This window comes from Mesoplodon mirus (assembly GCF_964341445.2).
Source record: "Mesoplodon mirus genome assembly, chromosome: 20".
In the NCBI taxonomy this organism is placed as follows: Eukaryota; Metazoa; Chordata; class Mammalia; order Artiodactyla; family Ziphiidae; genus Mesoplodon; species Mesoplodon mirus.
Genome location: NC_138996.1, coordinates 7,468,181 through 7,483,789, shown reverse-complemented (window position 1 = coordinate 7,483,789; position 15,609 = coordinate 7,468,181). Strand labels below are relative to the sequence as shown.

Below are 15,609 nucleotides of genomic sequence, written 5' to 3'. Positions count from 1 at the left end.
GTGGAATCTGAAAAAAAAAGAACCAAACAACAACCCAAGCTCATAGATACGAAGAAAAGATTGGTGGTTGCATGTGGCAGGGGGTGGAGGGGAGGATAAATGGATGAACTGTTTTAGTTTTTTTTGGGGGGTGGGTATAAAAAAATTAAACAATAGCAAGCTTTAGAGCCTGCATATGCCTATACTTTCCCCCAGTCAGGACAAACAGAATAGATAAAAGAGAAAAAAGCTCACACCCACAGTGTGTGGGCTGCCAGGAAGGTAGGGAGTGGCCTGGTTAAGAAGCCTTCTCCAGAGCTCGGCCACACCATCCAGAGCACCTTCCAAAGGTGAGGCGCTCGCTGTGTTGTGGGGTGTTGAGGCCCAGTGCGATGGATGGTTACCATGTCTGGACTCAGGTGGTGGGAAGACTCATGAAGGAACATCCTTTCAGTGGAAGAAAAGTAAAAGCTGATTTAGACTGACAAGGGTGTTGGGCCTTGCCCCCTCGCTGGCCATGTGGCTTAGCACCAGCGCTGCCTGACCTCTCCGCAGACAAGGCAGAGTTAACTCCCAAGCGATCTGGGTTTGTAATAAGTCTTCTTCTCAAAAAGAGAGGCAAATACTTGCGGGTTTGTGACCAGGAGTGCCAAGGCAGCTGAATCTGTTGTCAGTGGCCAGCTTTGGGGTGAAGACTGGTGACTGCTAACTTGGGTGATGTCAAAATCAGACGTTAGAGAATGCCCTTTGCATACCATTTCAAATCCAAACTAAGTGAGCCATTTCTCTGCAAGTCGACTGGCTGATATATTGTGTGATTCATCCTTAGGTCCCTTACTCTATAAAAGTTTCCCTTTCCCCCTAAATTCATCCCAGAAACTCTAGCAAAGGGGCCATTAGGATACACAGCCCATTGGTTATATGAGCTGAGCTGATAAAGGGGGAGATGGATCCCGGGCTCAGGACTCACAGAGAACTTGTGGAGAACTTTGTATGTTCCAGGCACTTTCCATATTTCTTTTCTAAACCTCAGAACACAAAGGGTGACTTTAGAACTCCTGTTTCAGAGATGAAGCTGAAGCTCATACAGCTTAGCTTTTTTTTTTTCTTTTAAGATTCCACACAGCTGGTTAATGAAGTAGCCAGGACCCAAACCCAAACCTGCTGGGCTTTCCCTCTACTCTACCAAGCTAGCTCACTACCAAATAATGCATTTTTACCACACAGTAAAAAGACCTTTTATGCCTCCTGGCGGCTTCCAGTCTGGGGAAGTAGTAGGACATCGAAAGATCCCTGAACAGCAAGGTAAAGGGGCAAAGCTAGTACTTTTGGAAACAGAAGTGTCAGTGTCCACCCTGCGGGCTGTACGAGCAGAATTAACACTGCAGAGAATGTAACCCGTGAGTGGAAAAGAAAGAGTGAGCAGCTCTCCTAAAATACAAGGAAGAGGATGGAGAGAGGAAAACAATAAGCAGGAGATTACAACACTGGAAGGCAAAGGAGGGAAATCTCAGTAAGATGTATAGTGACAAATGGAATATTTATGAACGGAATAGCTCCTGCCGTATCAGTAAACAAAGGATGTCACAGTCACCGATGATTGCAGCCCTGCTAGGAGAGCCCGGGAGCCCGGAGGAAACTCGGGGCTGAAAAGAATACCTGCCATCTAGCAGCCAACAGACTGCAGCCACTCCCTGCGGTGAGCCCCGAGGAAACTCAGGATGTGAAAACAAAGGATGCTGGCCCCAGATAGTTCAAGTGCACATCAAAGGAATGATTTCAGTGAGCCCAGATTCTTGCATCTTCCCATACATAGAAAAGCGCTAAATTCTTTAACTGGAGATGTCTGCTTTTCTTTAATGAACAATAATCCTTTGACGTTCCCGACTACCCCTTCGTTGCAAAACTCCTTATGTCCTGGCTCGCCCCTCACCTCCTTGACGCAGTTTCTCAGAGTTATCTGAAAAGCCATGTCCTGGGCTGCAGTCCTTATTTTGCCCCAAATAAAACTTAACTCACAGCTCTCACGTTGTGTATTTTTTTAAGTCAAAAATAGTTACTCCGGAGGACGGGAACACATAATTCAAATTGAAATATTATTTAAAGATATAAATGTAGAAAACGTATGCTCTAAAACAGAAACCTGTGCAATGCAGTCTGGAACATGTTCTTGACAAAAGGAAAGCAAAGAGGCCCCATGAAAACACATCCGAGCATCCCCTACAAATCACTTCTGTGTCTCCTCTGTGCACCAAATGCAGGAGTCCCAGGGTATATATATGTGAGGACATAACCAATGTTTGGATGCGTGTGCATGAAGAAAGCCGCCCCTGCAGAGGTGGCAATTGCAAAAACGTAGACCATAATTTTAAAAATTATATTAATTTATTTATTATTGGCTGCGCTGGTCTAGTTGCAGCGAGCGGGGGCTACTCTTCATTGCGGTGCGTGGACTTCTCATTGCGGTGGCGTCTCTTGTTGTGGAGCACGGGCTCTAGGCGCACAGGCTTCAGTAGTTGTGGCTCGTGGGCTCTAGAGCGCAAGCTCACTAGTTGTGGCGCACGGGCTTAGTTGCTCCACCGCAGGTGGGATCTTCCCAGACAAGGACTCGAACCTGTGTCCCCTGCATTGGCAGGTGGATTCTTTAACCACTGCGCCACCAGGGAAGTCCTGACCTTAATTTTTTTAACCTAAAAACAGACCTCATGCCACACCAGCCATGACCTTACGCTAAAAGGATGGTGAATTCCAAAGCATTAGCTCAGAGAGGCAATTTCTGGTGCAAATGCCCCTGAGATATCTCCAGTGACCTGCCCGTGCCCCAGGTTCACTTTTTCTCTGGCTGTCCCTGTGTCTTCCTCTTCTTGGTGTGAGGTTTGAGCCAACTGACACTTCTGCTTGTCGCTTAGCCAGCTGGGGATGCCAGAGTACAGAGTGACTCTCTGGTGCACCCTCCTGTGCCTTGATGGGGGTTTGGTGGGAGTGTGAGGCTCTGGCGGTGGGGAGGGGCAGAGGAGGGTCCGGGGCGACTGTAGGAGACCCGCAATCTCCCCGGGGGAGAGAAGAGTCACCACGGTCAGGGCGCGGTATTCAGCCCAGTGCCACGAGGTGGGCGGGTTGCAGCGCCTAGGGCTGGGGAGCATCCCAGACCAGGAAAGCTCGGCAAGCAGGTCTGGGCACTGGCCTTATCGAGGCCACAGGAGGGCGAGACTAGGCCAGAGGCTGGACGTCCTCTCCTTCGGCTTTAAGCAGGCTCAGACCCTGGGACACTGAGTCTAATTGCAGAGCTGGGATGAGAATTCAGTCCTCCCCAACCCCATTTAGTGGTAAACAGTTTCTGAGTTATGTAAACCACTCTCCCTCGGAATATCAAGGGCTACTCTTGGCCATCATATCAGCAAACACTGGACAGTTTCTTCCTCTGAATATCAATAGCCAACGAGGTAACACAGTAGAGAACTCAAGTCTGCCCCTCCTGGTGATATATAATTTCAAATTCAAATTCAGTCTGGTCACCTTTTTTTTTTTTTTTTTTTAGTTTCTGCTTTATAACAAAGTGAATCAGTTATACATATACATCTGTTCCCCCATCCCTTCCCTCTTGCGTCTCCCTCCCTCCCACCCTCCCTATCCCACCCCTCTAGATGGTCACAAAGCACCGAGCTGATCTCCCTGTGTTTGCGGCTGCTTCCCACTAGCTATCTATTTTACGTTTGGTACTGTATATATGTCCATGCCTCTCTTTCGCTTTGTCACAGCTTACCCTTCCCCCTCCCCATATCCTTAAGTCCATTCTCAAGTAGGTCTGTGTCTTTATTCCTGTTTTACCCCTAGGTTCTTCATGACATTTTTTTCTTAAATTCCATATATATGTGTTAGCATACAGTATTTGTCTTTCTCTGACTTACTTTGCTCTGTATGACAGACTCTAGGTCTATCCACCTCACCTGTTTTCTAAGTCTTCATCCAGTAGGGTGTCACTCTGTAGTTATATCCGGATATGACTGTACTTATTTCCTCCAAAATAACTGTAGGCAGAGGGTGATGCTAGAATCTTATATGTCTTCATAATTACTAGTGGCTATAGGGTATTTTTCTATTTATTCCAGAACCTTAAGATTTCAGAGCTGGATGAAAATAATAATTACCTGGTTATCCCAACTTGTTTTGCTAGAAGTGAAAAACTGAAGTTCAGAGAGGTAGAGGGACCTGTCCAAGGTCACACAGCTAATGGTGGGAAGAGATGGGAATGAAAGTTTTTTTTTAAAATTTTATTTATTTTTGGCTGCGTTGGGTCTTTGTTGCTGCGCGTGGGCTTTCTCTAGTCGCGGTGAGCGGGGGCCACTCTTTGTTGCGGTGCGCGGGCTTCTCATTGCGGTGGCTTCTCTTGTTGCGGAGCATGGGCTTAAGGCCCATGGGCTTCAGCAGTTGTGTCTCGCGGGCTCTGGAGCGCAGGCTCAGTAGTTGTGGCGCACAGGCTTAGTTGCTCCGCGGCATGTGGGATCTTCCCGGACCAGGGCTTGAACCCGTGTCCCCTGCATTGGCAGGTGGATTCTTAACCACTGCGCCACCAGGGAAGCCTGGTAACAGAAGTTTCTGACTTCCAGCCCTGTGTATGTCTGCAATTTTATAATGTCATGACTGCTGAACTACTGTTAGAAATGAAAGCTAAAGGTTCTCTTAGACAACTGACCATTGTCTCTCAGACAACAGAAACCACACGGAACATTTCAAGAAACACCTAACAATGATCAGTTTAAAAACTTTCTCATTAAAGCACACATACACCCATGCACACTCACACATATACGTGCGCCCCACCCTCTTCTCTGGCTACATTTTACACTGTCCATGTGTGTCTTGCACAGCCAACAACTTCACGAACAGACTGCTACAACCCTACGCATCCTTTAAATGAATGCCGCCACAGGAGCCAAGCCTGGAGTACCAGCAAACAAACCCCATCCTCCCGCGTGATCCTGGTGGCCGCCAAGAGGCCGTCGCCCTGCTGGGCTGGCCCGGGAGCTACTGCACGAGATGCCTCCCTGACTGAGCAAATCTGCGTCCAGAGCCAAAGAGCCGGAGGGAGTTATCTCCCGCCTTCCCTCCCTCAGGAGGCTGGCGGGCTGTACAGCAACCAAAGGTACACAATGCACATCAGGGTCTGCAATTACATAAACTTCTATATTAGTTTCCTAGGGCTGCCGTAAGAAATTACCATAAACTCGGTGGCTTAAGACAAAAGACATTTATTCTGTCATAGTTCTGGAGGCTAGAAGTCTGGAATCGAGGTGTCCGCAGGGCCATGCTCCCCTCTAGGGCTCTGGGGAGTGTGCTCCACGCTGCCCCCACCCCGGCCCCTGGCATCCCCTGGCTTGCGGCTTGTCACTCGGGGCCCTGCCTCTGTTGTCCCCTGGCTGCCATTCCCTCTGCGTGCGCACCTCAACTTCCCAACCCCTCTCTCCTTATGAGGACGCCGGTCGTTGGCTTTGGGGCCCACCCTAATCTGGTCTGACCTCGTCTTAATTTGATCAAAGACCCTGTTTCCAAAGAAGGCCACGTTCACAGGTGCAGGGGGTTAGGACTTCAATGTCTCTTTGGGGGACTCGACCCACAGTACCTAGTGTCCAAAAAGCTCACTCTTCTGCCCTTGTGCATCCAAGGCACGCATGTGGCTTCACCCTCCTCAGCGAGGTCCTGGGTGGAGCCCTGCCCAGCTCCCCAGAGCCAGGGAACCCCTCACACAGGGCCCCTCACCCCCTGCCATCGTCCGGAGTATTTCTGTACGTGTGAAGGCTCTCGACTTACACCGTCAAACTCCTCATTCAGTTCACAACACCTGCAACTTGTGTTCCCTGTGTGTCTTACACCCTGGCCCACACATGCACCGCAAGTGAGGTGTGCAAGGCCGCGGGCTCAGCCACCAGTGCAGGCTCTTTCGCCAGTCCCTGACACCACTGAGGAACTTCATAGGAACAGGACCCCGAGACCTTCCGAGATGAGGCAGAAAGGGAGTGCCGAGGCCATGGAGGACTTCCGGTTTTGAGGTGCCCCTTAATTCCTAAAAGGTTCCAATTTCTTCTTCGTTTATTCCATACATCACTAGGGTTGTAGCCTTCACGTTGGGAGCTTCAGAAATGGGGGTTCTTCTCCCTTTACTGCTGGGGTGCGTACAATGCAGAGGCGATTCCCTCTTAGCGTTAATTACTCCAGCATTTGTGCAGAAGAGAGGTCGCCACGGGACCCCTAAGGGTCCTTTCACTTGATCGGGATCGGCTTGCTGCAGGGCGACGTGGCTTCATACACAAGTGTCCATCTCCGTGGTGTCTGTCTGTCCAGAGGACGGCCCAGCTGGCGGTTACAGGATGACACGATGAGGCTGTCACTCAAACAGGTCCTGGTAGTCGGGCGGCTGTTCCTGCTGACCGCAGGGGTACAGAAGGAGCTCCTTCCCCAGGGAGGTGATGGGTTCCTCCTGTGAAGCAGAGGGTACAGGTCAGGCTGTGCCCAGTGAGAGCAGCACAGGTATTAGGTGGCTCCTGAGTCTTATTTATAAGACAGTTGAATAAGAAGCCATGCCCTCCCTACCTCGCCAGAGCACATAACTTCTGGTCTCCCCTTGGGTGTTCACAAAGCTTTCTTGGCTTAGGCAGCCTTGAAAGAGATTTTTCTTGCCCTCAAACTGCCATGTGGTCTCCCTCCTTCCTGGGCTTGTGCTCTAACTTAAGAGTGTTCTCATGATGGAAAAGAATATATTAAAAAAAAAAAAAAGAGGGCTTCCCTGGTGGCGCAGTGGTTGAGAGTCCGCCTGCCGATGCAGGGGACACGGGTTCGTGCCCTGGTCTGGAAAGATCCCACATGCCGCGGAGCGGCTGGGCCCGTGAGCCATGGCTGCTGAGCCTGTGCATCCGGAGCCTGTGCTCCGCAACGGGAGAGGCCACAACAGTGAGGCCCGCGTACCGAAAAAAAAAAGAATGTATATATATGTATAACTGTATATGAATCTTTGCAGTACAGCAGTAATCAACACCACATTGTAAGTCAACTATACTTCAAAAACAAAAAGGAGTGTTCTCAGATGTGGTCCGAGTGCACAGATTTTGTCGCATGTCCTGCATGTTCTGCCCCAGCGGGTTCTCCCTGAGCATTTGAGGAGGAACAAGGTTCAGTGATAAAGGAAATGCCATTGACAATCCTGATTATCAGCAGGGGTCATCAAAGGCTAATTCCCCCACTGCTTGTGTCAGTCATGTTTCCTGGAATTGCCTTTCACTGTCAGAGCTGCTGCAGGACCCCTGTCACAGAGCCAGCGAAGTCTGCGCATTGCTTCACCTTGTGGTACTCCACCAGCTCAGCCAGGCTGGCATGCTGCAGCTGGTCCGCACCCAGGAAGCTGTACGAGTCCGTGGAGGCATCTATGACGAAGTGTTTGCAGCCGTCCTTGGACAGATAGGACAGGACGTAGCCCTTGATTCTCTCGCTGACCCGGATCAGGAAGCTGCCTGGCACGCACGTGCTCAGAAGCTCATTCGCTCTCTGTACGGTGAGAATTCCTGTGGGAAAGAAGAGGTGTTTCAGCCAAATCATTTCCAAAACTCCCCTCTGTTAAATGCAGCCGTGTGGATAAAGCTAATAAAAATCTGAGCAAGTTTAAGTCCAGTTTGGACTTCTTAGGAATACGGTATAGTATCATTCGTCATCTGGTATTTGGTCACTGGGCCGGGGTAGGTTACATAAGCAAATGGACAGTATAAACGAGAGCTGAGACGTTTACCCCTCAGAACACATTTCCACTCACACCCCCACTGACAACAGCACAGGCGTCAGGTGGCTTCTGAGTGTGGTCGGACCCTTGACCATCGTCCTGGGAGGGTGAGCTCTCCCCAGTTGACTGACGGGGACTCTGTGGCCTGGGAATGACCCTGCTTGATCTGGAACGGTAGTTCTCACCCAGGGCAATGTCTGGAAATGTCTTGAGACGTTTTCGGTTGTCCTGGGTGGGGGGCTACTTTCCTCCAGTGCGTTGAGGCAGGGATGATGCTAAGCCTCCCACCGCGAACAGAGCAGCCTCACTACAAAGAGTGATCCAGCCCCAGATGACGTCAGTGCCGAAGATGGACACCCTGGTCGGGTGTCAACAAGCTAGTGACAGAACCAGGAGGGGCCCAGGCCTACCCAGTGCCCTTGGCTGTGGCTACTCCTAAATGATGCTTCATTTACAGGAATGAAGGTAGATACATAGGTATAGGCATGTACATGTGTATATATATGCTTATCTATTAATAGTTATGTCTTCACATACATTCAGAACAATGAAACCCTTCATATACATACACATGAGTTTTATACACCTATGTATACATGTGTATAGTTTGGATGCCTCGTGAATTCACACTGATTCAGACCGGCCTTTTCCCCAATGAGTCCACACTCAGGACGTTTGACTCGTATTCCCGGTTTCCCTTCTCATGCCTAGTGTAATTCTTCAGAGACAGCCAGAAAGTGCACAGACACGCCTTGGCAGGGTGGTGAGGGTGGTGAGCGACGCTGACCTCTGACCTGGGGAGCAGCGTTCTCTGAGCCCTTTCCCACGTCAGCAGATGGGACCCCCTGCTTTCTCCCGTGCTGGTCCTCAGTACCGTTATCAGGAAACCCCAGAAAACCTCCTGGTGAAAAGGCAATGGATTATCACAGCCCTTTAGTCTAACAAGACTAAAGGTGGTAAAGTTAATTGAGAATTAAACCTAATTATCCAGGGTGAAGCCTAAAATAAAACTGCTTCTATGTTCTCTTTTGTAAGCAGACCTTTAATAAAGGGAGGATTGGAAATCCGCTGTTCTCTGCCCCGCCCCCGCAAGACCAGCCGACCGGCCCGCCTCCTGCCCCGTCCCCCCTGCAGGGCCCGCACCTGCACGTCCCGGTGCGTGAGGCTCAGCCCCAGGGCGACGCCAGGATGGGGGTGGGAGTCCGGGCACTGGACAGGAAATGAGGCTGCCGCCTCTCCTCTGGCCCCAGCTCTGCTGTGTCCCTGCCCCACGGGGCACCTTCTCCGTCCTGTCCAGTCACCTTCCTGCCCTTCCCCGGCGAGACTGAGCCACTGGACACGGCAGGCACCGTGACCCCGAGGAGCCCCCTGGGTCAGCTGCTGGGTGTCCGCGTCAGGTGCCCAAGTGCCGCCCAGGTGAGCTCCCCCAGCTACGACCGCTTCTGTCTGCCTGTTTTATACCTTCTGCACACACCCGGTCCCACGGAGGGCAACCGGAGGCTGAACCAAGGCCACAGGTGAGCAGCCTGCCCAGGGCCTGCAGGAGACCAAGGTTTGAAGACTCTGGGTCTGTCTCTGAAACCAGGGGTATTTTTCACTGACTTCAGAATCGAGCTTAGGGGCTCATTCTGAAAAGATTTCTCTCCCTTCCCCGACTTACTGACAGGCTGATTCTGAGATTCCAGATTACTTCAACAGATGTATAATGTCTGTATTTCCTCAAGATGGATTTGGATTCCTAAAATGAAAGCTATTCTGGAACATTATAACCAGAATAAGGCAAATTCCTCCTAAAATCAGGTCATATAGTAGCTGTAAATCAAACCACCCGAGAGCCTCCCAGTCTGTAACTATTCCTCATTACACACAAGTCCCGGAGCTGTCTCATCTCGAGACACCAGAACTCGGTCCTAATGGGCCTCCTTCCCCTCGGTGGTACCCACGGCAGGTGCAGAAGGCAAATGCCACGGGGACCAGGCTTTGTTCTTTTTGCTTTACAACAGGGTCACCGTGCCTGAAGGGCACGCTCTCTGGTGCACCTGTGATACAGGTCGATGGACAATTTCTCACGATTCCATCGAGGTCAGTGGGTGCCTTCAGGGAGGCCTGACTGAGGTCACTGCCAAGCGGGGAGCTTGGTCTGCCCGTAAAGGGAGCTCTTGAATGCAATGCCAAGTCCAGCATCAGATATTAATCACCACGGACTCGTGCCCCGTTGCACGACTCTAAGAAATTAATTCTAGAGCAGTGAGTGGCCTTCCTCAGTCCCTGAGGCTGTGACACCTCCAGGCCACCTCCCTCACACAAGAACCAAACCTGTCTGAGAGCATAGAAGGATCTCCGCACTAGTGGAAATGGATACATAAAAGCTTCCTTCTGGGGCTTCCCTGGTGGCGCAGTGGTTGAGAGTCTGCCTGCCGATGCTAGGGGACACGGGTTCGTGCCCCGGTCTGGGAGGATCCCACATGCCGCGGAGCGGCTGGGCCCGTGAGCCATGGCCGCTGAGCCTGCGCGTCCAGAGCCTGTGCTCCGCAACGGGAGAGGCCGCAACAGTGAGAGGTCCGCGTACAGAAAAAAAAAAAAAAAAAAAAAAAAAAAAGCTTCCTTCTGCTTCACCAGTTTTTTGAAATGAACCAGCTCTTCACCCAGCGGTCTATTTTGGAGCTGAATCCAGGCCGGGTGGGTCAGAATGGCGGTGGGCCGGGGGACAGCAGAGGCCATTGCGCCAGGGGGAAGGAGCTAAGCTCCCGAGAGCCTGGACCCCCGGCTTGGAGGGGAGCAGAGAGAAAAGGTCCCTCTTGTCCCGGTCGTCTGTGTGACGCCCGGCGCCCTCAAGAACAGTCCTATTCAACGGAATTTTCTGTGACGATGGAAATGTTGTCTGTGCCGGTCGTGTGTGCCTACTGAGCACCTGACATGCGACTGAGGGACTCAATTTTTAATCTTAATTAATTTTGATGTAAAGAGCCAGGCATGGCTACTGGCTCCATACCGGGGAGCACAGCCCTAAACCCCTGTGAGTGTAGGTTTAGCGCTCCAGGCCAGGCCCAGGAAAACTCTTTTTGCACAGGAGACGGTAAATGGACCCCAGGAGACCTGAAACAACTCAGAACCCCCCGCAGGACCCTCACTGGAAAGCCAAGTGACAGCGACTCCCCTACAGAAGGAGGGATGCCCTTTGCCAGCCCTTCCTCCGTATTCTCCAAGATTCAGCCCAACAGCACGAAGCGTTCTCATCTCTCCCTGAACAGTTTGAGGCTCAGGGTCCTCCAGGCCCGGTGAGCACCTGGCCCCATCCCCGCTGAGCACTCACTCAGCCTCTCCAAGGGCTCACCTGGCCCGACCTCCACCTGGGCAAGCGCCGTCCGCAGCTCTGAGGGGACCACGGCACATTCTGCTTTGTGTCTCCCTGCTCCACCTCGTGAGCAACGAGAGGGCGGCTACCACTCCTTAGTTATGTTCACAGCCTCAGCACCTGCCACTCAGGATGCCCAGGAAAGGCCTAACGAATAACTTTGTCTTACTTCTTTCTCTAGGACACTTCTAGCAACCACCGCCTCTGGTCTGAGAACTGTTACCACGGGGACAAGGGGTGCACTCATGTTTCTCCAAGGCACCACCAGGTCTAACTCTGCTGATACATGTACATCTGTGTGACCTGCTTCCAGTGTCTGGAAAAGCTGTGTGTGATAACCAGACGAAAGATAACCCAATAACAACGGCACTGAGGGTTCTTTGTGTCTGCCTGGCACTCCTCCGGGGGTGCATTCCCTCATTTAATCCTCACGGTGGCCTGAGGAAGAGGTACTGCCACTGCCTTTCAAGGACAAAGGGGAAGGCCCGTGTTGCAGAGTTCCTGACACGCGTAAGGTCTCTCGGGTGGGCCCGGAGTGCTGGCTGGACCAGGTGCCTGACCCGAGGCCAGGATCACACACACCCGTCCGGAACACCTGTCCCCGGCGGGCACGTCGGTTCTTCCAGGCAGAGCCCTGCAGGCTGCGAGTGCACACGTTATCCCCGGGGAGTGTTAAACTTGGGAGAGAGCTCCTTCCTGCTTTACACTCTCTGACCCTGCAGTATGTAAAGGAAGCGCGTTCAGAGAGGCTCTGGGTCCTGCCCTGGTCCTCTGTGTAGAAGGAGACGCACCGTGATGCTGACAGTCACCCTGGACGTCTCAGGCACCTCAGGGATGAGGGTAAACGGTCAGAGCTCTTCAAGTATTATTCATAACGCTTCCTTAATAATTCAAAGGTTAAAATTACATTGTTTGTCCTCACTTCATCACCTTAATGGGTAACACTTACTAACCAGTCCTGAGTATGCGTCACACACAGTTCTGAGTACTTTATGCATTTTACCTTGTTCAGACCAGCCCTGGGAGGCAGGTCGTGTCGTTATCTGCATCAGACTGATAAGAGTCAAGTGCAGTAGTCGTGCGACTTGCTGAGGCCACACAGCTGGTTGGTGGGGGGCCGGGAGCTGAGCGCAGGCGGCCAGAGATGCGCTTGTCGCCAGTGCACATGCTCGCCTACCCGCACCGGCTCAAGAAGCAGCGTCTAGCCTGCTCTGGCTGTGGCGGCAGAAGTCCAGGACACAAGGCACGTGACGACAAAGAAAGTCTCAGAACAAAAGCGTGGACTTAAAACTACTTCTCTAAAGAGTAGAATGCCCCTTTCCAGAAACGCATCCCAAGTAAACCCCCAAGCAGAGCCACTCCCCTTGGTGGACCCACACACTGCCCTCTCTCTTGCCTCCAAGGTCCCTCCAAGACCACAGTGGAGACCGCAAGTCCAGAGCCGTGGGCATCAGTGACGGGAAGTGTGAGGCTCCGAGCGCAGGCAGGCCCTGACCCCGGTGGCCAGCAGCGTCAGGGTGAGGACCCAATTGCATCATTTGAAAAACTCAAGGAGGGGGCTTCCCTGGTGGCGCAGTGGTTGAGAGTCTGCCTGCTGATTCAGGGGACACGGGTTCGTGCCCCGGTCCGGGAAGATCCCACATGCCGCGGAGCGGCTGGGCCTGTGAGCCATGGCCGCTGAGCCTGCATGTCCAGAGCCTGTGCTCTGCAACGTGAGGGGTCACAACAGTGAGAGGCCCGCGTACCGCAAAAAAAAAAAAGAAGTTAAAAAATCTACAAACAATAAATGCTAGAGAGGGTGTGGAGAAAAGCGAACCCTCTTGCACTGTTGGTGGGAATGTGAATTGATACAGTCACTATGGAGAACAGTATGGAGGTTCCTTAAAAAACTAAAAATAGAACTACCATATGACCCAGCAATCCCACTACTGGACATACACCCTGAGAAAACCATCATTCAAAAAGAGACATGTACCAAAACGTTCACTGCAGCACTATTTACAATAGGCAGGATATGGAAGCAACCTAAGTGTCCACTGACAGATGAATGGATCAAGAAGATGTGGCACATATATACAATGGAATAGTACTCAGCCATAAAAAGAAATGAAATTGAGTTATTTGTAGTGAGGTGGATGGACCTAGAGTCTGTCCTACAGAGTGAAGTTAGTCAGAAAGAGAAAAACAAATACCGTATGCTAGCACATATATATGGACTCTAAAAAAAAAAAAAAAAAAAGGTTCTGAAGAACCTAGGGGCAGGACAGAAATAAAGACTCAGACGTAGAGAATGGACTTGAGGACATAGGGAGGGAGAGGGGTAAGCTGAGACGAAGTGAGAGAGTGGCATGGACATATATACACTACCAAATGTAAAATAGATAGCTGGTGGGAAGCAGCCGCATAGCACACGGAGATCAGCTCGTGCTTTGTGACCACCTAGAGGGGTGGGATAGGGAGAGTGGGTGGGAGATGCAAGAGGGAGGGGATATGGGGATATATGTATATGTATAGCTGATTCACTTTGTTATACAGCAGCAACTAACAACAACATAAAGCAATTATACACCAATAAAGATGTTAAAAAAATACATTAAAAAATCATGGTGAATAATATTTGATTTTTTTAACCAATAAAGAAGTCAATATATGGCTTTTCATGGAAATTAATGTAAGAATTGGAAAAATAAGTTCTTTATAAACTAATAAAAAAAGGCTAACTGGACAACAAATCAATGCTAATTAAAATAAGGTGGTTCCACCGCAAGCTGTTAGATTAACAAAGAAGTCTGGCAATATCACGTATGTCAAGTATATAGGAAGAAAAACTCTCAAGTATAGCTGGTGGGAGTATAACTTTGTATAATCACTTTGGAAGGCATTTGGCAATATTTAATATAATTAAAGATGCACATACCCTACCTCCCAGCATTTCCACTTCTAGATGTATACCCTGAAGAAATTATCATGAACGTCTACAATGAGACATGTTTAGGGTGTATACCACATCATTTTCTGCAACAGCAAAAAAAATGTACCAAATGTAGGAGAAGGGATGAATGAATAATGATATGTGTGCGTAATAAAACATATATCATCGTTAAACACAAATAAAACATTATGTGTTTTATAGTGTGTGTATTGTAAATATTTAAATAACATATATCATATAATACTGCACTATAGGTAAAATTAATGAGCCAGTCTACATTTATAAACAAAGAAAAACCCAGATAACATAAAGTTGAGAGAAAACACACGTTGCAGAAGAATGTCTATAACATGATACCCATGTAAATGCTAAACACAATATTCTGTTTTATAGAAACATACATATACCTATGTTTTATATTTTTAAAATATATTTTATAGAAATACACAGGTATGCATATATATAATAAGAGTATAAAAATATGGATGGAAAGGACAGCTTCAGAAGAGTGGTTCACCCATTGGGAAGGAGAGAAGGAAAGAATCAAAAAGGGAATAAAAAAGGAGCCTTAATTCTCTCTGTCAGGATTTATTTCTTAATAAAAACAGATGTGAAGTAAATATGATTTTTAACTAACATTCACTTTATCTGGAGAGTAGCTATAACATGTTTCATCACTGGCACTAGATATATTTCCCTCTGTACTGTTCTTGTTTAAAATATTTCATAATTAGAAAAATCATGTTTAGGGACTTCTCTGGTGGTCCAGTGGTTAAGAATCCGCCTGCCAATGCAGGGGACAGGGGTTTGATCCCTGGTCCGGGAAGATCCCACATGCCACAGGGCAACTAAGCCCATGCGCCACAACTACGGAGTCTGAACTCTAGAGCCATGAACAGCAACTACTGAGCCCGTGAGCCACAACTACTGAAGCCCACGTGCCTAGAGCCTGTGCTCCACAACAAGACAAGCTGCTGCAATGAGAAGCCCGTGCACCGCAACAGAGTAGCCCCCGCAACTAGAGAAAACTCACGTGCAGCAGTGAAGACCCAGTACAGACACTCAAAAAAAAAATAGAAAGAAAGAAAGAAAGAAAAGAAACATCATGTTTAAATGAGGAGAGAAAACCCTCCATAATGTGGGTGGGCCTCATCTAATCAGTTAAAAGCCTTCACAGGACAAAGACTGACCTTCCCTGAGCAAGAAAGAATCTGCCAGGGGGCGGACAGCCTCTGGATCTGAGCTGCCAATCTGGCCATTCTCCCTCTGGCTGGCCTGCCCAGCAGGTTTTGGACCCACCAAGCCTGGGACAGAGATGGGGGGGGGTCTCTACTCCTCTCTGCCACCGCGCTGAGTGGTGGCTGGCACTCCCTCAGGTTCTGTGCCTGGTCTTCCTCTCTTACCATCTTCCCAACTCACCCCTGGAAAGTCTCATCCCCTCCATGCTTTTAATTATGGGCTAATGATCCAATCTATTTTCTCGAGGGATGACCCATTAATCTGATTGCCAAATGGATACTTTCACACAACGGCCCCAAAGAACATTCAAACTCATCATATCCCAAACAAGTGCACTGT

At 49.7% G+C, this 15,609-nt stretch overlaps 1 protein-coding gene across 5 annotated transcripts in view; it reads right to left on the bottom strand.

The window, feature by feature from the left end:
- Window positions 1-5,212: 5,212 nt before the first annotated feature.
- SH2D4A (SH2 domain containing 4A) overlaps window positions 5,213-15,609 on the bottom strand; it is a 64,460-nt gene continuing 54,063 nt past the window's right edge. For all 5 annotated transcript variants that reach the window (XM_082608440.1, XM_082608442.1, XM_082608443.1 and 2 more), the window contains exons 9-10: window positions 7,312-7,532; window positions 5,213-6,454 (exon numbers count right to left, since the gene is read on the bottom strand). In XM_082608440.1, coding sequence (XP_082464566.1) covers window positions 6,362-6,454; window positions 7,312-7,532 — 314 coding nt within the window. In that variant the 3' untranslated portion in view covers window positions 5,213-6,361. The remainder of the gene's footprint in view (window positions 6,455-7,311; window positions 7,533-15,609) is intronic.